At 62.5% G+C, this 26862-nt stretch overlaps 1 protein-coding gene across 21 annotated transcripts in view; it reads right to left on the minus strand.

Moving 5' to 3' along the window:
- The window catches only part of KCNQ2 (potassium voltage-gated channel subfamily Q member 2), a 55815-nt gene that overhangs the window by 12545 nt on the left and 16408 nt on the right, over nt 1–26862 (minus strand). For 4 of the 21 annotated variants that reach the window (XR_009559127.1, XM_060285432.1, XM_030841506.2 and 1 more), the window contains exons 3-14: nt 26569–26695; nt 26127–26302; nt 25006–25131; nt 21053–21163; nt 20279–20374; nt 14972–15066; nt 13846–13875; nt 9402–9470; nt 8515–8544; nt 4400–4453; nt 799–1022; nt 264–372 (exon numbers count right to left, since the gene is read on the minus strand). Coding sequence is in view for 15 of the 21 variants with exons in the window: in XM_060285432.1 (XP_060141415.1) it covers nt 264–372; nt 799–1022; nt 4400–4453; nt 8515–8544; nt 9402–9470; nt 13846–13875; nt 14972–15066; nt 20279–20374; nt 21053–21163; nt 25006–25131; nt 26127–26302; nt 26569–26695 (1247 nt within the window). In the remaining 6 variants the exon portion in view is untranslated. Of the gene's footprint in view, nt 1–263; nt 373–798; nt 1023–4399; nt 4454–6983; nt 8545–9401; nt 9471–13845; nt 13876–14971; nt 15067–20278; nt 20375–21052; nt 21164–25005; nt 25132–26126; nt 26303–26568; nt 26696–26862 lie in introns of those variants that run through there. The other 17 variants (XM_060285436.1, XM_030841507.2, XM_060285437.1 and 14 more) reach the window with 15 other exon arrangements.

Raw genomic sequence — 26862 nt, forward strand, 5'->3', positions numbered from 1 at the left:
CTTGGGCCCCGCTGCGCAGAGGACCCGTGTCCACCCAGAAACCCCTGTGCCGCGGCAGCTCCCAGCCGTCTACTAGCAGCCTTGGGCACCCGGCACCTGGGACGCAGGCGATGGCTGGGACGGCAGGTGCCTCGTGAGCCGCGGGGGCCAGACTGAAGGGGTGTCGGCCGCGAGGCATCCCTCCCGAGCGCGTGCCCTCACACCAGCCCCCCAAGGCCCCGCGTCCGTGGACAACTCTGCGAGGGAGCCCGCCGGGTCCTCACCACACGGCCCTGATGCTGACTTTGAGGCCCGGGGTCAGATCCTCCGTCACAAACTCGCAGTTGCAGCTCTTGTTGTCGTCCACAATGTCCTCCCCTGGGAGACTTGCTTCTGGGTGGAAGGACACAGCCCGTGAGGGGCTGGGCCACCCCCGGGATGGAGGGGGCCTAGTGTTCCGGCCCCACAGCGCACACGTGTCCGAGGGGGCCTCCGCCGGGCACAGCCACACTCCAGCCCGCCCCCGTCCTGCTTTTCCAGCCTGCTTCCCTCCACTGTGCTCCTCAGGGAGCAACCACCACAAGGGTGTAAGAGGGCACCCCTGTGCACAGACAGAAGGGCAAGGTGGGATACGTCCACACAGAGTACTCGGGGAGCGTCAGCCGTAAAAGCAGTGATGCGCCGGCACCAGCTCCACGGGTGGGCCTGGCAAACACGGAGCTCGGGGAGCAGAGCCCGACGCAAGAGGACAAGCCCGTGTGGCCCCATCGCATGGAGCTCCAGGACAGCAAACCCCAACTCGAGGGCTGCCCGACCCACCTTCCGAGTTCTGCCGGGAAGCGGCGCCCCTGGCGCGGAAGGCCTGCCGCGCGCGGCCGCGCTCCCCGAAGCTCCAGCTCTTGGGCACCTTGCTTGGGCTGTCCTCCAGGCTCTGGTCGGCGCTGGGCGACCGCCGGACGGTCTGGGCCTGAGGGGACCCCTTGCCCTTGGCAGCCACGCCGCGGGGGCTGGAGAAGACACGGTCTTTCAAACTGACCTTCTGACTGCTCCCGCGAGAACCGACAGACGGACAGACACACAGAAAGACAGCAAGAGAGGTCACTCTGCAAAGAACACTCGCTCCCGCTGGCTCCTGGTGGGAGGACGGGGTGCCCTGGCCGTGGGATGGAGCACGGGCCGGGGCGGGAGGGTCGCTAGGGCGAGCGGGGACAGGTCAGCTCCACCACAGGCTCTCCGGGGCCCGCTCAGCACTCAGTCTGGCCGGTGAGTGGTCAGTGGACTCTGAAATCACCTTCAGCTACCACCAAAAGGTGCCTGAGACCTCGCCACACCGTCAACCAGGGCTCCCTCTTCAAACGCCCTGGGCGATGACGGCTCTTCCCTGGGCACCTCCTGAGGGCCCCCGGCCACTCCAGCAGCTACCGTGCCTGCCCTCCACCCCCGTAACCGCCCCAGGTCAGGAGGGTGAGGGCTGCAGCTGGCCCCCGGGCCCCTCGGCCGAACCCCAGGGAGCTGCCTGGCGAAACAGGTCGGGGGGCGGGGAGCACGGAGAGCAGCACGAGGGCCAGGGTCTGCCCACCTCATCTCCACCCAGGGCACACAGGCTCCACCCCCCGCCAGGACACGGCCAGGAACGGAACGTCCACACTTCCAGAGGGATGCTACGGGTGCCGGCCGAGCCCCGGCCCGAGGCCGCAGACAGGGGGCGACCATGGCCGTACAGCCACAGCCCCGTGAGGGTCTTTGGGCCTCGTTGCCCCGTCTCTTGGTAACCATGGAGACGGGTCTGACACCCCACGTTTGTTGGTTCTAACACCCTCCAGGCAGCAGGCAGGAGACAAGGGCGGTCTCTGGTCAGGGTGCGGTCAGGCCCGGGGCCAGGCGGCCACTCATTTCCTCCCGTGGACAGTTTCCACCATCTGCCCAGGAGGAGAGTGAGGCCCCCATGAGCCCACTCACGCCACCACACTCAGGGGCCACACTCAGAACCTCCCGCGGGGCCTCTGCGCCGCCCTGGGGCCTGGGACCAGCCCGCATGGGTGTCTGGCAGGGCCTCTGCTGTCGCTGGGAAGCTCCCACCACCAGCTAATCCCTCAGACAGCGCCAGCCCCACCGCAGATGGCCCGGGTCAGCTGCTTCCATCGGCCCGAAGGGGACCCACAGCAGAGACATGTCGTTAGACGGCGCAGAAATGACCCACCGTGGACAAGAAGCAGCCCGTGGCCTGGTCCGGCCAGCCCGCACACTGCGGTCCAGGCCGGTGCCCCTGCCCCTGCCCACCAGCCCCCAGGCAGCCAAGACCATCTGTGCTGGTTCTCAGGCCCGAGGCGTGGAGCCCACTCAGCGGGGTGGCTCCTTCAGAGACCCCGTGAACACAGGAGCCAGGGGTCCGCCAGCCTGCGACTGCTGTGCCCGGCACGAGGCCCAGACGGGGGGACCGAGAGGCAGCAGAGCCAGGCTGTGGAGGCTGCTATGAAGATAACCCTCTCCTCCCTTTGCTCCCGAAGGAGACCACCAGCTGGTCCAGGGAGACCGTGAAACAAGGGCCCCACCAAGCCAGGACTGCTGGGGCCCCCAGAACTTGGGCCCACGCAGCGGACCGCGATGACAGAGCCCCAGGAAGGAGCTTTCCCTGGCCTTGGCCTGGCCCTGCCGTCCCTGGCTCTCAGACTGCTCAGACCGGGGAGGGGTGCCCTGCTGGAGGAGGCCACGGGTGACTGTCTGGACCTCCACGCTCATCACAGCTCAGGGCTCACAGGCATGCGGCCCCCAGCCACCCCAGGCCCGCCTCAACTCCAGGTGCCCGAACGCCGACGGTCCTGCAGGTGTCGAGAGAGACCCTCCGTCACCTCACAAGCCAAGGACAGAAGCATGCACGGGACGGGGCTCCGGCAGCCCGCCCCCAGGAAAGAGCACGGGCCAGCCCACCTTCCAAGTGAGGGGCATTGACACGGGGCCAGGGCCAAGCTCAGGAGGGTCTGGGGAGAAAGCGAGGCCCAGCCTCTCCTCCCCTGCCTGCTACCCTCCCCAGGGCAAATTCCCAACAAGTGACACCAGCCATCAACGGGGACAGGCGAGCGGGGGCCCCGGCTGAGCGCGGCTGCACCCTGGTCTGCACGGCCGGCCGGGGCCCAGCTCAGCGGGGAAGGAGCCGGCGTCCAGAGAGAGCCGCCTGGCCCACCGCTGGACTGCGGACGCCCAGGGAAGGCGGGGGGGCGGGGACGAAGTGACGTCCGTGAGACGCACACGGCAGGGCCAAGTGAGGCCTGGGCTCCTGGCCCGGCCACGGGCACCTCTGGCCTTTCCGGTTCCCGGGCAGCCTGATCACGGCCCCCGACCCGACCGGCCAGCCTGTGGCCAGAAGCACCCTGGACGCCAGCTCTGGGCAAGCAGGACGGCTTCTGCCGGGGCCCCACATCTCCCCTCCCGGGGCCGCAAGAGCCTCCCCCACGGGGCCTTACGTCGGGAACACACAGGCAGCACGGGCAGGTGGGGCAGGCGACCCTCCGGGCCCCTCTTGAGGGCGAGAAGGGTTCAGAGCATGCACGGATGCAGATGTGCAAGCATGCCGCCGCCCTGGAGCCCCGACCCTGCTGCCCGGCCCCTCCCCACGCCTGCCGCTCGGCACCCCTGCTTCCGGGGCCATCACGGACCACATGCACACGATGACCGGTGAGTGCAGCTGCCAGCACCTGCAGGGCCGCACGGGGCAGGGAGGGGCGGGCAGGAGGGGGCCCCAGAGCAAGCAAGAGGACAGACGCTTCCACACCCCCGAGAGCAGAGAGGGGACAGAGAGAGGAAACGTGCCGGCAGTCAGGGAGCCCACGGGGCAGAGATCGGGCGGCCTTTCACCGACCCGTTTCCAGCCTGCCCTAAACCAGGCCTGCACGTGGGAGGGGGAGCCATGGACCTCTGGCTTTCTGATGTGTCTGGTGTGCCAGGACCGCGGGGAGCGGGCACACACACGACAGAGCTGCCTCCCGGCGGGCGGGCGGGCGGGCTCCGGGTTGAGGGCAGCGGCCCTCCCGTGCGTAGTAGAGGTGCTAGATGGACGAGCCGTGGAAAAAAGGCTCGCGGGAGAGCAGTCAGGCCCCTGAAGGCGCCCTTTCTGGTTTTCAGAGCCCCTGGCCGGCCCCCCTCCTGCTTGGAGCACGGCATCGTTTGGCATGGGGAGAAGGAAAGGGGTTACAGCTCCATGGCCACCGTCACCCAGGCGGTTGGTCGTCTGGAGCCAGAGGGGGCCTAGGGCTCCACCAAGGGGCCGGGAGGCGAGCTGCCAATCAGAATCGGGGCCTGGGGGGCCGGGCGGGCGGCAGCCTCTCCCTGGCGCATCTAGAACCTCTAATAAGCAAAGTGCTTGGAGCGGGAGGGGGACAAGAGCCGTGCAGCAATGGTCGTCCGAGCGACGTGTCTGAGGTACCTAGCGTGTCCTGGGCAGCATCCACACAGGGACTCTGTGCACCGTCTGCCTTTACTGGAAATGAGGAGAGGACAGTTAGTCCCGGGGGCGCCGGCGACCCAACGCGACCAGAGGGAGCCTGGGCCGGGCGCGCGGGCAGGAGGCGCAGGGACACGAGGCACCAACCACCCGGGGCGGCTCTGTGCTCAAGCCGCACCCGCTACAGAGTTCGCGTCTGAGCGAGGAGAACGAGGGAGCCGCGCATAAAGTCCTCCGTCGGCCTGGAAAAAAAGTAGTCCCTATTTTTGGAGAGAAAAAAAAAAAATCCCAGTTTTTTCCTCCAAAAATACCTTTTCCTTCCAGCGTCAGTTTGGGGCCACGTCTTTCAAAAGATGTATTATTTTTTTTTTTTGCTATATTCATGCCAACAACAAAAATAATACATGGGCTGAGGCTGTGCTGGTTCTAGAGGGACAGGATTCCAGAAAGCTCACGTTTCAGAGGAAAAACGTGCAAGTTCGGCTTCACAAACCAGCCCAGCCAGCGGCCCGATCAGAAGTGGCCTCGGTTTACCCAGAAGGCAGTGGCTGCCCCTCCCTGGAGGGGAGCTAAGGAGAAGGGGGCTTGGGGCTCCTGGACTTGAAAGGGCCGCCAAGGTCGGGCCTTGGGTGAAGTCCACCCCGTGCTGAGGGCAGAGACGGACCTGCGGGCGGCCCTTCAGGAGACGCTGCCCTTGGTCACCCTGCCCAAGAACCTCCCCAAAGGCCCAAGACTCAGCTCTGCACTAGAACCTGAAAACTTGTAATCAAAAATGAGAAGAACCAGCAAGAACTTCAGGAAACCCTTCACTTCCCCGGGGCCTCGCTCTCTGCTCCCACCTTTGCTTCTGAGACCGCGGTTCTTAAACTCTGTGCCTGACGAACCCAGACGCGGCCAGCGGTCTCGACTCACAAACGTGTTCAGTGTCCCCACGTTCACGTAAACACCGACGGCACCTGCCAGCGTCCAGACAAGGATCTCCCCACTGACGCCAGCAAGCCAAGGTCAAGTCTCCTCAAGGAGCCCTCGCTCGGCCGCCCCGGCCTCGCCCTGCACGCAGTCCCCTGCGAGCGTGCGTGCTTCCCCAGTGGGACCTTCCCCAGTCACTTCGGGTTGTAGAACCAAACTAACTAGAGGTCGGCCCCGGGTGGAGGGAGCTGGGGTCCAGCTGTCCACCGAGCGCACCCACGTGGGGGCAGACCTCCCCAGGACTTGGACCCCCCGCCAGCAGGAGCCCCTCAAATGTAGGGCAAACGTTCTCTTCCAGAGTGCACCCCCGAGGCAGCCACAGCCCCACCAGGGCCTGCAGGACAGATAAGGAGCCTAAAGACCGGATCCCCATGGCCAGCTCCCCCCAGGGGTCCCCAGGCCCGCCCCGCCCCGCCCCACCCGGAGGCTCCTCCCCAGGGAAAGAGGACCAAGCGGGGCGGGGTCTTCCAAGCCCCCACCTTGACCAGCTTCGCTGCGCTCGCCCGCCCACAGCCCAGCACCGCCGAACCCACCGTTTCCTAGGTGACCGCCCACGCCTGGCTCCCAAGCGCACGAGACCGGGGAGAGGCTCTCTAACCGCAGTGACTGTCTTTAATTGTAACGAAAACTTAAACAGCCTCACGCGGCCAGCGGCTCCGGCATGAGACAGCGCGGCCTGAGAGTGGGACGGAGCGGGGGGAGGTGGGCTGCTGGTGGCCTGGCCCCCCCCAGCACTGCCCCTCTGCTTCGGGGGGGCGAGGAGCCCCAACTCCAGCCCGTTGCCTCTGGGTTCCAGGCTGGCGCTGGGGTTTCCTGCCCACAGCAGCCAAGTGGAGCTTCACCCCATCAGAACTGCCGGCAGGCAAGCCCGGAGGCCCGGGCTCGAGAGGGTGGAAGAGGCGCCCACGGACACTCACCAAGACCAGACTGGACAGACACGCACCCGAACACGGCACACTGCCCCCCGCGACGAAGAGGGGAGCCACAGGACAGGGGCAAAGCGGCTGGGGCACAGGGGCTCCCCCAGGCATGGGAGGGGCGGGGGCAGTCAGAAATGGGGTGGGTCAAAGGGCAGGTCAGAGCCACACCCAGAGCAGCACAGCCTGAGACCCCCGCCTGCCCCGCCCCCAGCCCCACACCTTGGTCTGACGCCCACACAGCCACGGGGCGCGCCCCCATCCTGAGCCAGGACCGGGGCTCTCGGCAGCTGAGGGAGGGTCCCTGCGTCCACCCCGTCCACCTGTGCTTCACGGGACAGGGTCCCCTCACCAGGCAGCCCAGGGCCAGGCCCACCCTGCCGTGGGTCCTGTGGCAGGCTCATTTCCTGCAGACCTGCTATGCACTGGGCGCTACAAAGGGGCTCACGGCTGCTCCAGTCAGGGAACAGAAATGCCACCTGTTTCGTGGCTGGCCGGTGTGCATCCAGGAGGGGCAGGGCCTCTGTCCCAGGGCCTCGGCCCGGGGCCCCCAGGGGAAGCCGCTGGGCCACAGGCAGGGACACACGGACACGAGGGGAGGGAGGGAGGAGCAGGAAGCGGGGGGGCGGGGGGAGCCACAGAACGTGCCGGAGAGCCGGGGGGCTCCCGCATATCCTCACCTTGAGTCCTGCTTTCAGGGTCAGCACCTCATCCCCAAAGACAGAGCAGACGTGAAAGGGGCCCGAGAAGGGCAGTGACATGATTAAAGGCACTTGGGGGGCAGGCAAGATTTTCCAGATTGGGGGAGGGAGGGCAGGAGAGGAGAGAGAGAGAGAGAGAGGCTGAGACGAAAATTGTCGGGAGAGGAGATAAAGCAGGGCGACGAGCACAGGAAGCCGCGTCAGGCCGGAGGGGCCGGACGGGTGGGCGGGCCGCGCCGAGGGCCAGAGAGGCGCCCACCCCGGCCGAGCCACGGGCAGCCGCGCCGCCTCCCCGGCCTCAGGGTCCCGGGGCTCACGGAAGGGGCAGATGGCAGCACCGACGGGATCCCACAAAGCACGCGAGGCCCTGCTGCACGCCCCTCCCCGCCCACCCTGACCACAGCCCTGCGTCGGGCCCCCTCGCTCCCAGCCTGCCCAGGAAAACAGAGGTCGCTGCCTGGGCTGAACCCGCTCTGGTCCAGGTCTGAGGGGTTCACCACTGCTGCTCTTTGGGCTGCTTCGGGGCAGAAGCGCTGCCGACCTTTCCGACCCCAGGCCCCAGCTGACAGCCCCCTTTGGGGACGTGGGGGTGGGGACACGTGCCCCCTTCCGATGGATGCCGAGGGTGGGCTCAGCCCAACGCCTCCCCAGCTGGGCAGCCAGCTGAGCCGCCTCTGATCCAGGAGGGCACTAATGTGGGCAGGCAGCGTCTCTGGCCCACGGCCTCGGGGACAGGGCTCCCTCTGCAGGTGTAGACGGGGCGCCGGGGGACCCTGAGCTCAGAGGTACACAGCGATACGCGGACGGGCTGGAGGTCACCAACTTGAACGTTGTGAACTGGTCTGGGTTTTTTTTTCCAACACTAGGAAAACAGCAGGGTGCTGCCATCCCTCCTCTGCCTCCAGCAGAAATGATCCCTGCGAGTCCCCATCTGGGGTCCCAGCCTCGAGCTCGCCTAAAGCAAACAGAACCGCAGGGGCCTGGACAGACCCAGGGAGGGGGAGACCGGTCCCCACCGAGGGCTTGCGAAGCAGGGCAGGAGACCCTGCCCCGAAGGGGACCCTCTCCCACTCCTCGAGAACCTTCCACAAACCGAGACCTGACCGGGGTGATGCGAAGACCCCTCCTCAGAGCTGCCCCTCCTCCCGCCGTCTGACCCTGACCTGCAGTGTCGGGGGGACACCCCGTGGGAGTGGCCACCTGGGTCGCCCTCGGCTCAGAACAGCCCAGGCCCTGTGCTGGAGCTGGTAGGACTGCTCCCCCGGAAGCCCCCCGCGTCCAGTCCGCGGTGCTACAGTCACAGGAGGGCAGGAGCTGCCCCTCAGCTGCTGAGCAGGCCCGGGGCCTGGGGAGGGGCGTGGCCACGGGAAGCGTGATTTAAGGGCCCACATCACCAGCAGGCAGGGCGCCACCCTCAGCAGCACGCAGGCGCATGCACAGCCCGGAGGCAGCCCGCGCCCCCCGAGGACACAGGGCAGGCGCCGAGGCAGCGGGAGCAGGTGGCACTGACCTTGGGGATGGTTCCGGCTGGGGCTCCTTCCTGCAAACAGAAGCACAAGCCTGCTCGCGGGCAGCCCTCCGGGCCGACCCCGTGCACAGCCCAGAGGACCCCCCAAGCTCCCACAGGCCGGGGGCTGCGTGTGAGGGGCCGGAGGAGGCGGGTCCCAGGGGACAGGGAATCCGGAAGGGGTCACGAGAAGTTCTGAGGCTGCGGTCGCTACCGCCCCGTGTTTATGGACACGCGCTTTCATCAGAATCACCGACATTAACAAACTTTCAGAGAGGAAGTGTGGAGGAAGCTCCTCCACAATGGACGCTCAGGACGGCTGAGGTCCTTCACTCAATCACCCCCACGAAGGCTTTTTCCAGATAAGGTCACGTTCACAGTTCCAGGGCATGGATGTGTCTTTGCGGGGCAGGTGAGGGGGCACCATTCAACCCACTCGGCCGCTCCGCCCACCGAGAGCCCTTCCTTGTCGGCAAACAGGCCTGGTCACGGCACCCTCCCCTCCCCTCTCCTGCAGCCCAGCCCATCTCCTCCGCACCCCCCTCGCGCATCAAGCGCTCGAGGAGTCGCGGGGTTTGTGACTGGGAGAGCCAGCAGGTGCCGCCGCGTGTGTCCACCCGACGCTCCAGGGACGTGCACGGCTGGACTCTTCTTCCCGCCTCAGGCCAGAGCACCAGCCTCCTGGCCCCACGTGGAGCTCCCCTCTCTGTGCCCACCCCGCACCCGGCCGCCCTCAGGATGGGAGCCGAGACCGGGGTCAGCAAAAGCGGAAAGCCACCGGCGTCACCGGGTCCCACGGCAGCCCGACCACCAGCATCCTGCTGCTGCCAGCCCCTTGCCAGGCCCCGAGACGCCGTGCCCCGAGTGCCAGCCCAGGCGCCCCCACTCACCTGAAGGTGAGTCCAGATTTGCTCTTGAGGTTCCGAAGCAGCTCTAACTGGTTCAGCGGCGGGATCAGTCTGCGGCAGGAGGACAGGTGAGTGGGCCCCCGCCCGCCAGAGCCCCAGGGGCCCTCAGCCCAGCTCTCACGAGCATCCGTGTCTCACGCGGGGACACGGGCTGTGCCCGTCACAGGCAGAAAAAGGGGAGGAGTGCACGGCGGCGGCAGACCCCAGGGAGCCCGGGCCCCCACCTCTGGGGCTGGGGCACTGTCTTCATCCTCCCGGGGGCCTCAGCCCTGGGAGTGCGCGGGGCCCGGGCCATCCCTAGAGGGGATGCCTGTGTGGGGCTGGTCCTGCAGGGAGGACAGGGGCTCCCGCCCTCCCCCTTCCCAATCCCTGAACACCCTCAGGGGAAGCACAGTTGCAAACCCAGCCCCCAACATAGTGGCGCTCCCAGACCCCTCTCTACAGAGCCACTCGCTCTACCAAGGCTGAGTGGGGCCGAGGTCACAGGAAATGACTGTGCTGGGCAGAGCCCACAGGGCTGCAAGCGGGCCTCCTGGACGGCTGGCCTGGCCCCGCTCCGAGCCCCTCTTCCCAGAGGCAGTCACACCTACCAGGACAGCCGCACGCCTGGCCCGCCTGCCGGCCCAGCATTCAGTGCTGCGACCACCGGCCAGGAAGCCGAGGGGTGAACAGTCCCTCTGGGATGCCAGGGAGGGTTTTGTACCCCTGGGACATTCCTGGGGAAGGCCAGCTCTCCCACCTCCAGCTGCAGGAGACTCACCCGAGACTCGAGTCCCCACAATGTCTGGGGACACTTCTGACCCCAACCCCACCCCACTCCCAACTCCTCCAGTGGATCCTGGCCACCTTAGGCTCTCACACAGCTTCCACGCCATCAGTGACGCTGCGTGTTTCCAGGCCCTGGTCTCTGCTTCCTGACCCAGCCCCACCTGCTGTGACAACTCCGCCTGCTCTCTGACACCCCCACCTACTCTGTGACATGCCACTGTCTGTGACACCCCACCTGCTGTGTGACACCCCACTTACACTTTGACATCCCACTGTCTCTGACACACCACCTGCTCTGTGACACCCCCACCTACGCTGTGACATCCCACTGTCTGTGACACCCCACCTACTCTGTGACACCCCACCTTGCTCTGTGACACCCCACCTGCTCTGTGACACCCCCACCAGCTCTGTGACACCCCACCTGCTCTGTGACACCCCACCTGCTCTGTGACACCCCACATGATCTGTGACACCCCCACCAGCTCTGTGACACCCCACCTGCTCTGTGACACCCCCACCTACTCTGTGACACTCCCTCCTGCTCTGTGACACCCCCACATACTCTGTGACACCCCATTGTCTGTCACGCCCCACCTGCTCTGTGACACCCCACTGTCTGTGACATCCCACTGTCTGTGACACCCCACCTACTCTGTGACACCCCACCTTGCTCTGTGACACCCCACCTGCTCTGTGACACCTCCACCAGCTCTGTGACACCCCACTGTCTGTGACAACCCCACCTGCTCTGTGACACCCCCACCAGCTCTGTGACACCCCACTGTCTGTGACATCCCACTGTCTGTGACAACCCCACTGCTCTGTGACACCCCAGTAGCTCTGTGACATCCCACCTGCTCTGTGACACCCCCACCAGCTCTGTGACACCCCACTGTGACATCCCACTGTCTGTGACAACCCCACCTGCTCTGTGACACCCTCACCTATTCTGTGACACTCCCTCCTGCTCTGTGACACCCCCACATACTCTGTGACACCCCACTGTTTGTGACACCCCACGTGCTCTGTGACACCCCCACATACTCTGTGACACCCCACTGTCTGTGATGCCCCACCAGCTCTGTGACACCCCACCTGCTCTGTGACACCCCACCAGCTCTGTGACACCCCACCTGCTCTGTGACACCCCACCTGCGGTGACACCTCTCCAGCTCTGTGACACCCCCACCTGTGCTGTGACACCCCACCTGCTCTGTGACACCCCCACCTGTTCTGTGACACCCCACCTGCTCTGTGACACCCCACCTGCTCTGTGACACCCCACCTGCTCTCTGACACCCCCACCTGCTCTCTGACATCCCATCTGCTCTGTGACACCCCACCTGCTCTGTGACACCCCCACCTGCTCTGTGACACCTCACCTGCTCTGTGACACCCCCACCTGCTCTCTGACACCCCCATTTGCTCTGTGACACCCCCACCTGCTCTCTGACACCCCACCTGCTCTGTGACACCCCACTGTCTGTGACATCCCACTGTCTGTGACACCCCCACCTGCTCTCTGACACCCCACCTGCTCTGTGACACCCCATCTGCTCTGTGACACCCCCACCTGCTCTGTGACACCCCACCTGCTCTGTGACACCCCCACCTGCTCTGTGACACCCCACCTGCTCTGTGACACCTCCCCACCAACCCCCAAACCCAATCCTGAGCCTCCGGCCTTCTTGAGCCTGGGGACCCCTGTCCCTCCTGTGCACCTGTGTCCAAGCCGTCCTGGGCACCCTCACCCGGTGCACAGCACCACCTCCCGCCACACACACAGCCCTGGCTCCAGCCCTCACTCCCTCCTGTCCCCTCCCACGTCCCTGGTGTCCTCCTCTCCCTGGGCCTCCCTGGATGCCCAGCCTCCTCGTGTGATGTGTCCTTGTCCTTCCCCTGCTCACACTGCCCGCTGTCTCCGAAACAGGAGGATCTGTGACCCCCCCTGCACCCTTGGCCCTGACCCGCCCCCGCCCACCTGCCAGTCTGGCTTTGCTTTGGTCCCTCCCAACCCCTCCTCTACCCAGCCACGCCCCCTAGCGCCCATCCGAGTGCCCCCTCCGCCGGGCTCGCCCCAGTCACTGCCATCTCCAGGGCCAGCAGGGGCGGCCCTGCCCCTCTGTTCCCTCTGCCGCCCAAGCCCGGCCAGGCCTGGAACCTGGGAACACTAGCCCTCTCTCTCCCCTCCCCACTCCCCCTCCAGGTCTCTCCTGTCCTCATAGGTCCAGACCTAGCAGGAGGCCTGCGCGGTCAGGTCGGCTCACACCGTGGGCGCAGCAGAGCCCTAGGACTGGACACCGGGACAGAGCTGCTCTCCCCACCCCCTTGGCCACCCACCACGGGGCCTGGAACAGAGACCCCGGGCAGCTGGCCCCACTCGGCCGCCACACACGCAGGTCCAGGGTAGGGGCACACAGTTGGACGTCATGCCTTGGACACACAGAGGCAGGGGACAAAACACGGACGGGCAGGGCCGCGGACAGAGACGCGCAGGCACCACACACGTGAGGGCCACACACAGCCCCAGTCGTGGAGGACGAGGGTGCAGTGGGCGATGGGAGTGGGGGACACATTGGGGGGCGTCCCCAGGAGCGAGCAGCGGCTAGTCTGGGGTCAGACACCTCCGGAGGACAAGGCCAGCCCCCAGGCCCGGGGTGGGGATGGGGTGCTTCCACAGACGTCAGGGGATGGGGGGCTTCTGGAGAAGATGGACCGAGGGGGCCACCGGGTCTGGGAGGAGCCTGTCGGGCTCTGAAGCAGGGTCCCCCCAACTGCCCGGCAGCCTGGAGCCCCAGGGGTCCAGGGCCAGCAGACGGGGGAGGATATGCTGCTCCCACCACCACCCTCTGCTGAGCGAAGCCCGTGGGGCCCGTGGCCAATGGTGAAAGGCAGGCACTGCTGGGGCGGAGATGCCGAGGGGTCAGGACCCTCCCGCCCCCGGAGCCTGGCCCTACACTGCCCAGCACGGCACCCTCTTCTCTCCTGGGAGCGGAGGGGTTACCTTCCTAACACGGTTCCCACGCAGGGCGCCACGGGAGGCGCAGCACGGTACCACCACTCCGAGGGGAAGCACAGGGCCTACAAAGGGGCCTGGCCCCAGGCACAGGGGCCCTTGTGGAGCAGTGCAGCGCCCCCGTCTGGGCACGGGGCCCCAGACTGAAAGTGCAGCAGGAAGACAGCCGTGCGGGGCAGACACGGTCAGTGGGGCCACACGGATGGACCGCAGGCCCCCTCCGCCCAGGGCCTCACGTCTCCCTCTCGGGGCGGGGAGCGGATGCAGAGAGGGAGACCCCAAGCCCAGAGCTGCCTTCCAGGACCGGGGGCCGCTGGCCGGGGTGCCCCCGAGCTGGGATGGCTGATGCCCCATCTCCACCACCTCTGCACTGGGAGTAAGTGGGGCCCGTGGGGCGGGACCCCAGCCACTGAGACAAGGCAGGAAGCAGACAAGGAACGGAGGACACCTGGACAGACAGACCAGCACGAGAAAGCAGCTGGTGGGGAGGGGCGGTCGGGAGAGGGAACCGGGGAGCGAGGAGGGCACATGTGGCTCCAGGCGGGGCCACAGGCTGGGCAGGGTGGGCTCGGGGGGGCCCCGGAACAGTCCCCAACAGAACAGAACCACACCACACGCTTTCCGCCCATGCAGTCCTACCTGGAGGCCCCGTAGGTTTGAGTTTGCGAGCTTTTTCAAGTGTTTTCACACACACACAAAGGGAAAGGAATGAAAGATTTTAAAAGAACGGGATAAGAAAAAGAAAATGAAAAAAAAATAGTCCAGGAAAGTGGGGGAAACAACAGAACAAAGAAAATTAGCACGAGGGTCAGTCCTGCCTCGGCCGGAGGGCTGAGAGCACAGTGCCTGCAGCGGTTCCGGGAAGCGGGTGGCGCCAGGCCCCCACCACCCCGAAGCTGAGGGTCCCCGAAAGTGCCCGTAGGACGGTGCTGGAGGAGGGAGCGGGCAGATCCCGAGAGAGGCGGGTGGCAGGTAGGGACCCGCAGGAGGACCCTGCCCCGGGGGAGGGCTCCGTGGGTGGACACCCCCAGGGGCAGGTAAGAGAGGCCCCAGGGCTGAGAGGCCCCAGGGCTCAGCGTCAGCCCTGAGGTGGGAGGGCGGGCTGGCAGGGCAGCGCCCAGCCCGGGGGCACCTGACCTGCATGGACGCTGGCCAGCCCTCGCCCTTCTCACCTCAGACCTTGTTCTAAGCCGCAGCCTGGCGCAGACAAACCCCGGGGGGCACAAGCCGTGCCTGGAAAGCCGCCTGCTGACCACGCAGGCCCCCAGGGAGGCCTCCCCGGCCCCCTCATCTCCCCCTCAGGGCGCCTGGGGGTGTCTGTGCTCTGCCCTGTGGGGACCTCGCTGTGGGGTCTGGGGTGCTCTCCTTACTTGAGCAGAGACTCTTGCCCTCACTGGGGGTCAGAGGGTCAAGGTTATCCTTTTGTTTCTAAACACGGGGCCCCCTGGAGGGGCTGCGGTCCCCGGAACCAGCTAGCATTTACCTCCGCAAGCTCTGGGGGGCTGTCGTCACAAGGTTTACACACTATGCACCTGACAGCAAGGACACTAAGCAGGGGGCGGAATGAAGGTGAAAAATAAAAGCCGCAAACTAGAAAACAGAACAAAATTAATCAAATAATCACACACGATTCCTTTTTGAAAAGTAAAAGAAACAAAAGAAAAAGAAACAAAAAATAACCAAAATGATGAACAACAACCGAAAAATGGGGTTTAAGAACAAAGGGGGCTGCACACAGGCAGTGCTGGGGAGGTAGGGGAGGTACCTGTACATGGGGACGGTCACCGTGCGCTCATAGTACTGCCACGTGGAGTGCAGGTCCGTGCGTGACAGGTTGGTGGCGTAGAACCTCCAGGCAGACTGCGGGGAGGACAGGACGTCAGCTGGGCACTAAGGGGTCCCACCGGCCTCTCCCAGGGCCTCGCCCCTGCGCATCCCCGTGCACGGGGCTCTGGACTGAGGCCCCGTGCTGCTCCCACCCCTTCAGGCCTCAGTAGCCTCTGCAGAATGGAGACGCGGCGGGGTGCGGGGCACAGGTCAAGCACCCGGCGAGGCTGCAGGGAGCTTCGGTTCTTTCCTCCCATCTGCCCTACCTGACGCTTGGAAGCCGTCACCCGGCATCGTGGTCACCTTCCTTCCCTCCCCGCCCCCTCCTGCCCCCAGCCTGCCCCCCCCCAGTCTGCATCGGTCCCTGTGGGTGGTAGCGATGGAATGGTAGCGCGTGGCCTCCTGTGTCTGGCCTCCTTCCTTTAGCACGTTCTCGAGGCCCATCCCTGCCGGAGCCTGCATCCGAGCCTCGTTCTTTCTAAGGCTGAACAACATTCGGGCGTACGGATGGACCACATCTGTGTACCTTTCACCCACCGAGGGACGTCTGAGCTGTCCCCACCTTTCAGCTCCTGTGAATAGTGCTGCTACGAACACCTGTGTGAAGCTTTTTGGCCGAACATCTGTTTTCAGCTCTGTTGGGTGTATAGCTAGGAGTGGGATTCCCGGGTCATGTGATATGTTTAACTTTTTGAGGAACCACCAAACTTTCCTACAGTGGCTGCACCATTTCACATCCCCCCAGCAATGTACGAGGATTCTGATTTCACCACATGCTCATCGACACTTTTTCTTTTAATTTTAGCCCTCCTGGTGGATGTGAAGCACTTTTGATTTGCATTTCGTTCATGAAGAATGATGTTGAACATCTTTTTTTTTTTTTTTTTTTTTTTTTGCGGTACGCGGGCCTCTCACTGTTGTGGCCTCTCCCCTCGCGGAGCACAGGCTCCGGACGCGCAGGCTCAGCGGCCATGGCTCACGGGCCCAGCCGCTCCGCGGTATGTGGGATCTTCCCGGACCGGGGCACGAACCCGCATCCCCTGCATCAGCAGGCAGACTCTCAACCACTGCGCCACCAGGGAAGCCCCTGAACATCTTTTAATGTTCTTGTTAGCCATCTGTGTACCTTCTTTGGGGAGATGTCTACTTAAATCCTCTGCCCATTTCTTAATTGGGTTGTGTGTCTGTTTGTTGTTGAGCTGTATGAGTCCTTCATATATTTTGGATACCAGACCCGTATCAGATATATGATTTGCAAATATTTTCTCCCATTCTGTGGGTTGTCTTTTCACTCTCTAAAGAGATGCTATGAATAGTGTCCTTTAACGCATGGAAGTTTTAAATTTTGCTAAAGTCTTATTTATTTTTTTCTTTTATTGCTTGTGCTTTTGGTGTCATATCTAAGAAACCAAAGTCATAGAGATTTACATCCATGATTTCAACTAAGAATTTTAGTTTTAGCTCTTACATTTAGGTTTTTAATCCATTTGGAGTTAATTTTGTATTGGTGTGAGGTAAGGGTCAAACTTCACTCCTTTAAAAATGGGTCTCCAGTATCCCAGAACCACCGTCAAAGAGACTGTCCTTTCCTCATTGGATAGATGTGGCACCCAACTATTGAGACTTGTTTTGGCCCAACCCATGGTCTGTCCTGGGGAACGTTCCACGTGCACTTGAGAAGGATGTGTCCTCTGTGGTTGGTGACACATGTCTAATGACAGATGTCTGCAGATCTAGCTGCGTCGTGGTTTGTTCAAGTCCTCTGTCTCCTTAGGATCTTTTGTCTGGTTTTTCTACCCTTTTTTTTTCCTTATGTATTTATCTTTGGCTGCATTGGGTCTTCATTGCTGCCTGCGGGCTTTCTCTAGTTGCAGCGAACAGGAGCTACTCTTCATTGCAGTGGCTTCTCTTTGTTGTGGGGCACGGGCTCTAAGCGCATGGGCTTCAGTAGTTGTGGCACTCAGGCTCAGTAGCTGTGGCTTGTGGGCTCTAGAGCGCAGGCTCAGTAGTTGTGATGCATGGGCTTAGTTGCTCCGTGGCATGTGGGATCTTCCCAGACCAGGGCTCGAACCCGTGTCCCCTGCCTTGGCAGGTGAATTCTTAACCACTGCGCCACCAGGGAAATACCTTTCTACCCATTTTGAAAGTGAGGTATTGAATTCTCCAGGTATTACTGTAGAAATGTCTATTTCATCCTTTAATTCTGTCAGTTTTTGCTTCATATAGTTTTAGGACTCTGTTGTTAGTATATAAATGTTTATGATTGTTAATCATCTTTATAAATTGCCTCTTATCAATACATAACAGCCTTCTTCGTCTTAACTTGTCTATTTTGTCTGATACAAGTGTGGCCAACCCAGCTCTAGGTCACTGTTTACATGGAATATCTTTTTCCATTCTTTCACTTTCAGTGTATTGTCGTCTTTGGATCTAGTACAGTTGGATAGATTTTTATCCATTCCTCCAATCTCTACCTTTTAATTGGGGAGTTTAATCCATTTACATTTAAAGTAATTACTTATAAGGAAGGACTTGCTTCTGCTGATTTTTTGTTTCTCAATTCCTCCATTATTGCCTTCTGTAGAGTTTCATTTTTTCCTAGTTATTATTGAGTCCCTTCTCTTTTCCTTTTCTGCTATTTTTTAGTTGTTTTCTTAAGGGCTACCCTGGGATTATGATTAATTCCATCTTAAATTTGTAACAATCTAGTTTGAATTAACACCAACTCAGCTTCAATAGTGAACAAAGACTCTGCTCTTGCGTGGTCCACCCCCTTTATGTTGTAACTGTTACAAATTACACCCTCTATGTTGTGTGCCCAGAAATACAGATTTATGATTATTGCTTTATGCCTTTGTCTTTTAACTCATATAAGGGAAAAAATGAGTTACAAATCAAAAATATAATACTACTCACTTTCACATTTACCTGTGTAGTTAACTTTACCAGTGTCTGTGTGGCTTGAGTTACTGCCCAGGGTCCTTTCACTTCCGTCTGAAGAGCCCTCTCCAGCATTTCTTGTAGGGCAGGTCTATTAGCTAAAAACTCCCTCAGCTTTTGTTTTTATGGGAATGCTGTGATTTCTCTTTTGAAGCATAATTTTGCCAGACCAGAATTCTGGGTCGACAGTTTTTCCTTTGCAGACTTTAAACACGTCATCCCACTGGCCCCCATGGTTTCTGATGAGAAATCGGCAGTTACCCTCACTGAGGACCCTTGGGCACCAAGAGTCCTTTCTCTCCTGCTGCTTCCAAGCCTCCCCCTGTCTGTGGGCTTCAACAGTTTGATCATAATGAGTCCTGGTGTGAATCTCTTTGACTTTATACTACTTGGATGTACAGATTCATGTCTTTCATCAAATCTGGGAAGTTTTCAGCCTTATTTTTTCAGGTATTCTTTTTGCCCAACCCCTCTTCTCTTTCTGGGGCTCCCATTATGCAAATATTGGTACATTAGATGGTATCCCACAGGTCTCATGGGCTCTGCTCATTTTTCTTCACTTGTTCTCTTTCTGCTCCTCAGACTGAGTAACTTCAACTCACCTGTCTTCAAGTCTGCTGATTCTTCCTTCTGCCTGCTCAGATCTGCTGCTGAACCCTCTAGTGCATTTTTCATTTCAGTTATTGTACTCTTCAGCTCCAGAATTTCTATCTGTTTCCTTTGTATTATTTCTATCTCTATGGACAGTCTCTATTTGGTGAGACATCATTCTTCTGATTCTCCTCATTTCCATGGATTCCTTTAGTCTTTTGTGCGTATTTAAACAGCTAATTGAAAGTCTTTGTCTAGTAAATCAAACATCAGGGCTTCTTCAGGGACAGTTTCTATTACTTGTTTTTTTTTTTTTTTCCTGTGACTGGATCACACTTTCTTGTTTCTTTGCATGCCTCACAATTTTTTGTTGAAAACTAGACATTCTGGGTATTGTAATGTGGTACCTCTGGAAGTCAGATTCCTCCCCATCCCCGGAGTTTGTTGCCGCTGCTTGTTGTTGATTGTAGTAGTTTGTTAAGTGACTTTTCTAAGCTATTCCATAAACACTGTATTCTTTGTTGTGTGTGGTCACTGAAGTCTGTTCCCTTAGCTCAGTTGTCAGATGGTGACTTGACAGACGTTCCCTTAAACCCAAAGAACCAAAGAGGAAACAAATGCTCTCAGCCTCTGCAGACCGGCCCTGTGTTGGGGCACTCCTCCAACATCTGAGAAGGTCACTTACAGCTCTGCCTTAGCCATCACTTCCTGCTTGCACGGAGTCTAAAGATCAGCCTGAAGTGAGCAATTAGTGTCTTCTCCCGTCACTTCTGAGCCTGCATCCAGCACTGGGCATGTGTGTGCCTCCTAGATCCCCCAGTGTGTGTGGGTCCTTCCCAAGCCCTAATTCTTCCACGTCTCCTTCCCAAACCTCTGAGCTTCTCAGAGAGGAGGGGCAGAGGGTAGGTGCTGCGTGTTCAGGCCACGCTCCTTCCCTGTGCTACTCAAACCTCTGAACCACACGTAGTGCTGTGACTTTATGTCGACAGTGGGTGGGACTGGGGGGCATTTCTGTTCTTCTTCACACTTTTTTGCATTTAAAAGAAGTAGCCATTTGAAGTTCTTATGGTGAAAGACACAGGCATACATACATACACAAAAGTAGGCTGCACCAGGGCAAGACCACATCTTTAAGAAAGAAATGCACTTGAGGGGCCAGGGCAGTGTCCAGCCAGCAGGAAAGGCCAGTCAACTCCAAAGGTCCACTGGGTCCCCTGGGCTCTGGGAGGGGCTGCAGGAACGCTGGGCCCATCGGGCAGCCTGTGCTCGGGCCCACACTCTCAGGATGGCTCATGGAGCACTACTGGAGGCCGAGTGGCCACTGTGACCCCCAGTGATGGGGTGGGCATTGTGAGTTGGGGCAGCACAGACATTGCTCTGGCACCTACCTGCGTGGGGAATCTCTGAACCCTGATTCCACTGCAGGATGGGTGTCAGTGCTGTGAAGGGACACCTCGGGGGCACCTGTGACAGCCTGGCCCAGGACCCAGGGCCCACAGAACGCTGGCCAGCACCCGCCTTGCTGCTGCCTGTGCTGTAGCTGCCAGACAGCTGAGGGCATCTAGGCCGGTTCTCAGCACAGACTCGAATTCCCCAACAGGGAGACGGACGCGAAGCAGGGCTCCACTCCAACACCGTGGGCCCAGGCCAGGGGTTCTGCCGGTCTACATGGAGGTCCACGTGGCACTGCGTGTGGGGGGCCACCCGGACTCACCTGGATCAGGCCTGCCGCAGGGTTCCGCCTCTTCTCAAAGTGCTTCTGACGATGCTGTTCTTGAACTTTCAGGGCAAAGCCAGACCCCAAGATGCCCTGCAAATCACTGGGGTCAGACGGTGCCCCAGGGACCACAGCCCCACACAGTTCCTCAGGGTCAGACCATGTCCGGGGGACCGCAGCCCCCCCACCCGTGCCTGCACACTTCTAGCTCCACCTTCCCGCCTCCTCAGCCCCCAGTGCCAGGAGACAGGCTGGGGGGAAAGACTTGGATTTGGGGTAAAGGGAACTTCAGGCTTACAGGAGCCTGGCGGGGCCCACTCTGAACACATCTCAGCCCAGAGATTAATCCTCCTCCCCAATTTGTCCACACTGGAGTGAGTGGAGAGGTGTGGTCCGGGGTCCCAGAGAAGGGCCACCAGGAGAGCAGCAGCGCCAGCCCCGCCCCTCACAGCTGCGGGTAGAGGGTTAACAGGGCCCTTACCTCTTCTGAAGGAGACCTGACGGAGCTGTGTCACCATACAGCACCGCTCCTGGTCACAAGGACCCAACTAGCCAATCCCACAAGGCTGGGAGGCGCTGACGGTGACCCACAGACACGGGTCAGAAGGTACAGCCTGGGGCGGCACGTTGTGGAGGCTGCCACATCCACTCCTGGGGGCTGTGGGCCTGCTGGGAGCCCTGCCCCTGCCCCACATGGCCCCGAGGGCAGCTGTGGTCACCAGGGGGGCCCAGACCCCGTCCCCAGCAAAGGCAGGAAGGGGCAGGACTCACAGCAGGAAGAGCGAAGAAGGAGACGCCGATGAGGGTGAAGGTTGCCGCCAGGAGCCTCCCGTTCCAGGTCTGGGGGTACTTGTCCCCGTAGCCAATGGTTGTCAGGGTGATCTGCGGACAGCAGGCCCCGTCGCTCAGCCAGGCCGGACAGTGGCCGCCTGGAGACCCGCGACCCGAGCCAGACCCTCCTCCTGAGGCCTCAGGGCAGCTGGACAGAACCCCCACCGTGCCGCCTTCCCAGGGCCCGAGAGGCCAGGGTCACTGCTGGCTGCCCTTCCCCCCTCAACGATCACATCCACTCTCCGAACCTCTGCTCCTTCCCTGTGGGCTGGGAGTGGGGGTCAGGCTCTGCTCTCACTTCACACCCAGCCAGGGGCCAAGAGGCTAGGAGAGAGCCAGGGGCCTGAGAGGTGACAGTGCCGAGGGACCTTCCAGGGACGCGGAGAGGGTCGTGTGGGCCCTTCGGAGGGTGGCTTGTAAGCTGAGGCCAGGAGAGCGGGAGGGGCGGGGGTGGGGCTGGAGGAGGCAACAGGAGGGGCGAGACTGGAGAAGGAAAAGGCCCCTCCCCAGGGCGTGGCAGGCAGGGCCACGGGTTTAGAATTGCTCTGCAGTGGGGAGCTGGCAAGGAGGAAGTGGGGCCCGGATGGGCCTTCCCAGGAGCCCAAATGAAAGGGGCCGTTTTCAGGTAGCTCCCACAAAACCTGCCAAAGTGGAGCCCCAGGCCTGGTGTGCAGGACCACCAAGGCCACACACACAGGCAGGTTCGGAGGCTCAGGACAGACCACGTGGCCGGCTGCGCTGGGAGGTGGGCCCAGGCGGGCCCTGCGGGGCGAGGTCTTAGCCAAACAGCGGGAGGGGCCGAGGTGCGAGCAGGAGAGGGAACTGGGGGCATCGGCGGCCCTGGCCAGGCGGCGGACAGGAGCAGAGTTTGCTCCTCGGGGGACTCGGACAGCAGGGTCAACTGGCCCCCGCGCCACAGGCCCGGACATCTCTCACCGTCCACCCACCATCCACCCTGGGAATCCATCCCCCGGACTCTGGGGTCACGCAGAGAGTCCACCCAAAGCCCACTGTGCAGCCTGAGGAAAGTCTGCGAAACGGGGCTGAATAATCTTGGCTTCGCCAGCAGGGACTTCTGTGCTGGTCACCTGCGAAGTCACAGCCAAGGCATTCGGGCCTGCATAGGAGGTTCTGGGAAGGAGCCAGCGAGCTGGGCGCAGGTAACGGGGAGCCGGGTGGAGCGAGAAGGACACTCGCTTCTCACCAGAAGCCTCCCGGTGATTGGGCTCCTCTATTCGACTGCTCTCAACAGAGACTGAACACATTTTAAAGACGTAAAATACTTGAAATCGCGCCCTCCCCCCGCAAAACTCGGCAGCGCGACAGGAAAGGCTGTGAAAGGGCACAAGCCGAGGGCGAGGGCAGCGAGCCGCCAAGGCGGGGCCGGTGCGGGCCTGACTCAGGGCCAGGAGGCGGGGAGAAGCCCAAGGCAGCTCGGGGCTCAAGGAGAGGCCCCCAGACCGGGCACTGATGTGGGCACAGGGCGCGCAGGGCAGGATGGCGAGTCTGTGCCAGGGCGCCCGCACCCGCCCCAGGACCGCACACCCATGTCCTCTCCACACAGGCGAACACTGGAGCAGCGAGAGGGGAGACGCTTCCCCTCCTGCCCACCCACCAGCAGCCGGGCCTGTACCCCCCATGCCTGGCCCTACTCTTGGGGACCCCAGAGCTGGTCAGAAAGCCTCCCACGGGGCAAAGACTTCCTAAACATTCCGTTATCCCCGGACAGAGAGAAGAACAAAGTGTATCCATAAAACAAAGAGTCTTGGAAACGAGACTAAAATCACAGTCAGGTGGAAGACACCTCCCAGGATGTAGGCAAAGGGATGAGGAATCTGGACAGGACACATTCCACGGCCCAGCGGTCTCACCAGCGGCCTCGGAGCCCCGGGAAGAAGGGAAGGAGGAAGCGGTAGACTTTTGAAGCCGCAAAGGGCACCAGCCTCCTGGAAGGAAGCCCCCCCTCCACAGGGCCCACGCTCCAGAAGAGCGTCAGGGAGGGAGGGGCCCGGCCGCCAGCAGGAGCGTGGAATTGGGGCACCTTCAGACACGCACGTCTCACAAAAACTTCTTCCCTCAGAAGACTGTGACCTCCAAACCGAGGGCAGACTGGGGGTGGTGCTGGGAGACTCGGCACTCGGGGCCCAGCATTCGGGGGGCCCAGCCCTCAGGGGTCAGCGTTCACGGCCGGCGCTCGGGGGGCTGGCTTCAGCGCGCTGCAGTGGGGGGACTCCCCCGACGCCAGTGAGGCCCCTCCGAGGACCCCAGGCCCACAGAGCAGAAGAAAGGGGACTCCGGCAGGACGATTTCCGAGAACGACAGGGAGAGGGAGGGAGCTAACCGCACCCTAGCGCAGAACAAAGCGAGCCTCTGAAGTCAAGTTCACAGGGGAGGGAACTCCCCGGAGGGTCAGCGGTTACAGCTCAGCGCGCTCACTGCCGAGGGCCTGGGTTCAATCCCTGGTCGGGGGCTAAGATCCCGAGAGCCGCGAGGCGCGGCCTAAAGTAAAGTAAAACTAAAGCTCACAGAGGGAACCCCGTGGAGGCGGGGAATGTACAGATGGGTTCCCCCGCCTCCGGGGGGCGGGGGCGACAGAAGGGGCGATGGGAGCGGGGGCACATTTTCACTCTAACACTCAGGCACTATTTGGCGTGTTTAAGATTTTGATTCAATTCTTACAGATGGGGAGGCCCCCCCGCAGGGCCTGCGCAGGGCAGGTCGAGAGAGCGGCCAGGCCCGGGCTGTCCGCTCAGAGGCCAGACGCACAGCGGCTGTGGGCTCCGATGCGCGGCTCCCGGTGCCCGGGCCTCAACTCCCCTCTCCTGCCGAGCCCGGCCAGGCTCCCGCCTCCCACGTGGTCGCTAGAGGGACACAGACTCCGGGCCTCGTGGCAATTAACACAAGAACTGCAAGTAAATTGCTCTCCGGCTTAAAGGCCGGGAGAAAGCAGGCACCCCTCTTGCCAGCGACTGGATTTGCAGCATCTGCCCCAGGTCACGTGGTCCTCGTTTTCAGAACTGGGTCTGGGGTCCCAGGAGACAATGGGCTCAAACCTCCCACGGGACCCTCCACCGACCCCCGGCCCAGTGCCCCCGGGCTGAGTGTCCAGTACCCCCAGGAAGAGCTCACAAAGGAGGGCACTCTGGCCCCCCTGCCTGGGGACGTCGTGGAAACGGGGAGGAGCCAGGCCGAGGTCCGTTCAGCCCGCGGGGCCCAGCCTGGTCTCCAGAGGGCACACTCCAAGAACGCGGGGCATCGCCTCTCAGCGCGGGAGGGCCCTGCAGAGGGCGGCCCGGGAAGGCTTTTCTCAGAAGAGACCACGTGCACCCGGTGACAGGAGAGAGGCCCTCGAGGGGCTCAGGAGGTGGGTGGCCGTGAGCATGGGCTGAAAAGGCACCAGCTCCGGACCCACCCTGGGCAGGGGCAGCCTGGGAAGTTGAGCTGGGAGAGCCAGGGCGTCCATTTCCCCTTTTGCAAACTCTCCTGCCCATCAACAGGACCGCAGGACCCCTCCCCCCATCACAGAGGTCACACAGGTGGTCAGTGAGGAAGGAGGGAAGGTGACTGGCCATGGCTAGGCACAGGCTCCCTGAGGCCAGGCCCCTCTCCACCCCACACAGACCGGCGCATCCCCTACCACCACCCCGCCTGGGTCGCCACATCCACGTGGCATCACCGTCAGTAGTGGCCAGCAAGAGGCCCCAGAGAGACGTCTCTGGCCCGGTCAGCCAGGGAGAGCTGTGCATCTCCTGTCCAGGCCCAGGGGTCAGGGGCACACCCCGGAGTGGGGAGCAGGGGAGGGCAGACAACGCGCAGGAGGGACCCCGAGGAAGGCCACACCCGGTGAGCGTGTCCTCAGTGAAGGGCCATGGCCCCAGCGGCTGGGCACTCACCAGGCCCCACCAGAGCGCGTCCGCATAGGTATCAAAGTGATCGTTCTCCCCCTTCTCCGCCAAGTACACCAGAAACGAGGCCAGGATGAGGCAGAGGAAGCCGATGTACCAGGCAGTGACCAGCTCCTGAAAGAGGCACATCACAGCCGCTGGGCCAGCGTCCAGCCCGACTCTCCCCCGGGAGCACGAGGCCCCGCCTGCCAGGAGGTTTGCTGGGCGCCGCATCCCCCGGGCTTCAGCGGATGGGCACCCCTCCCGAGAGCCGGCCGCAGAGCCCCAGCAGCCCCGATCCCGGGGCAGGCAGGAGGGGGAGCGTGTTTTCCAGTTCCAGCCCCGGGTGGTCCCACACCTACGCACCTCACCCCTGGAGGACGGTGGGTACGGACGGCTCAGCGCCGCATCCACCCAGGAAGGGAGTGTCCCCAGGCGGCCGTCAGCCCGTCAGGCTGGAGAAGCTTGGGCTGCTGGGACCCTACCCCAACTTGCCTGAGCCTGGGGGAGACACCCCGACTGAGTGCCCTCCCTGGGGGTCCAGCACCTCAGCACCCTGGGGACCACCACCCTCTCTGTCCTGCCAGCCAAGCCCCAGCCTCCGGGCTCAGACAGGAAGGGTGGTGGGGAAGGGACTCTGGGGCCAACAAGCCCACCCACAAGAGGACGGCCTCCTGCTCAGACAGGAAGGGTGGTGGGGAAGGGACTCTGGGGCCAATAAGCCCACCCACAAGAGGACAGCCTCCTGGCGGAGGCTGCCAGGGCGGGGTCTGGGCGGGCAGGGCCCCTGGCAACACAGGGACGGGATCTGGACGGGCCATGGGGCTGCAGCCCCCTCGCGGCTCCCACGGCCAGCGGCCACCACGAGCCTCAGCCTAAACGGGCAGGAGCCCGGGTGCTGGGGGGCAGTGGGTGCTGGGGGGCAGCGGGTGCTGGGGGGCAGCGGGTGCTGGGGGGCAGTAGGTGCTGGGGGGCAGTGGGTGCTGATCCGGCACGGCCACCCAACCAAGGAGCGAGCCGGCTCCGGGCCCAGAGGGACCGGACGGCAGACACGCTGGAGAGAGGAGGAAGACGGCCAAGTCATGGGGAGACGCCCAGAGGAAACGAGGGGCTGGGTCCCGCCTGCTCACCTTGCTGTGCGCGTAGACCACGGAGCCCAGCAGCTTCCAGGTGCCGCCGCGCCGGTCCATCCGGATCATGCGCAGGATCTGCAGGAAGCGCAGGCTGCGCAGCGCCGACGTGGCGAAGACGTTGCCCTGGGAGCCGGCGGCCAGCACGGCGATGGACGCGATGAGCACCATGACGTCTGCGGGGACAGCGGAGGAGCTCGGGCCGGCCCCCTGCCGCGCAAGGGCAGTCCCCACCAGGGCCCCGGGAGGACGGACAGACGGAAGCACACAAAGTGCTGGCGTGGGCCTGGCTCCACTGTCCGCCCAGCCCAGCCCTGCCCTGGGCACGGCCGCCCGACACCTCATAACCACGGGCTCTGACGCCAAGAGGGCAGGTGACGAGAAACTTCCAGAAGGAGCCGATCCTGCAGCCCTGCCTGCCCCCCCCTGCAGCGGGCCTCACCGATCACACAGAAGGGCTTCCGCGCAAACTTGAGCCGCCCCCTCCAGCCGCGGTACCGGCAGCAGCAGCCCGCGGCCCAGATCCGCACGAAGTACTCCACGCCGAACACCACGATGGTCACGATTTCCTGCAGGGGAAGCCACGGCTGAGCCACTGCCGGCTCCGCTGGGGGGGGGGAGGGGAGAGTGCTGTGCGGCTGGTGTGGGAGTGGGGACCCCGTCCTGTGCAGCTGGTGTGCGAGTGGCGACCCCGTCCTGTGTAGCTAGTGTGGGAGTGGGGACCCCGTCCTGTGCA

Source organism: Globicephala melas, chromosome 15 (assembly GCF_963455315.2).
Source record: "Globicephala melas chromosome 15, mGloMel1.2, whole genome shotgun sequence".
Lineage (NCBI taxonomy): Eukaryota > Metazoa > Chordata > Mammalia > Artiodactyla > Delphinidae > Globicephala > Globicephala melas.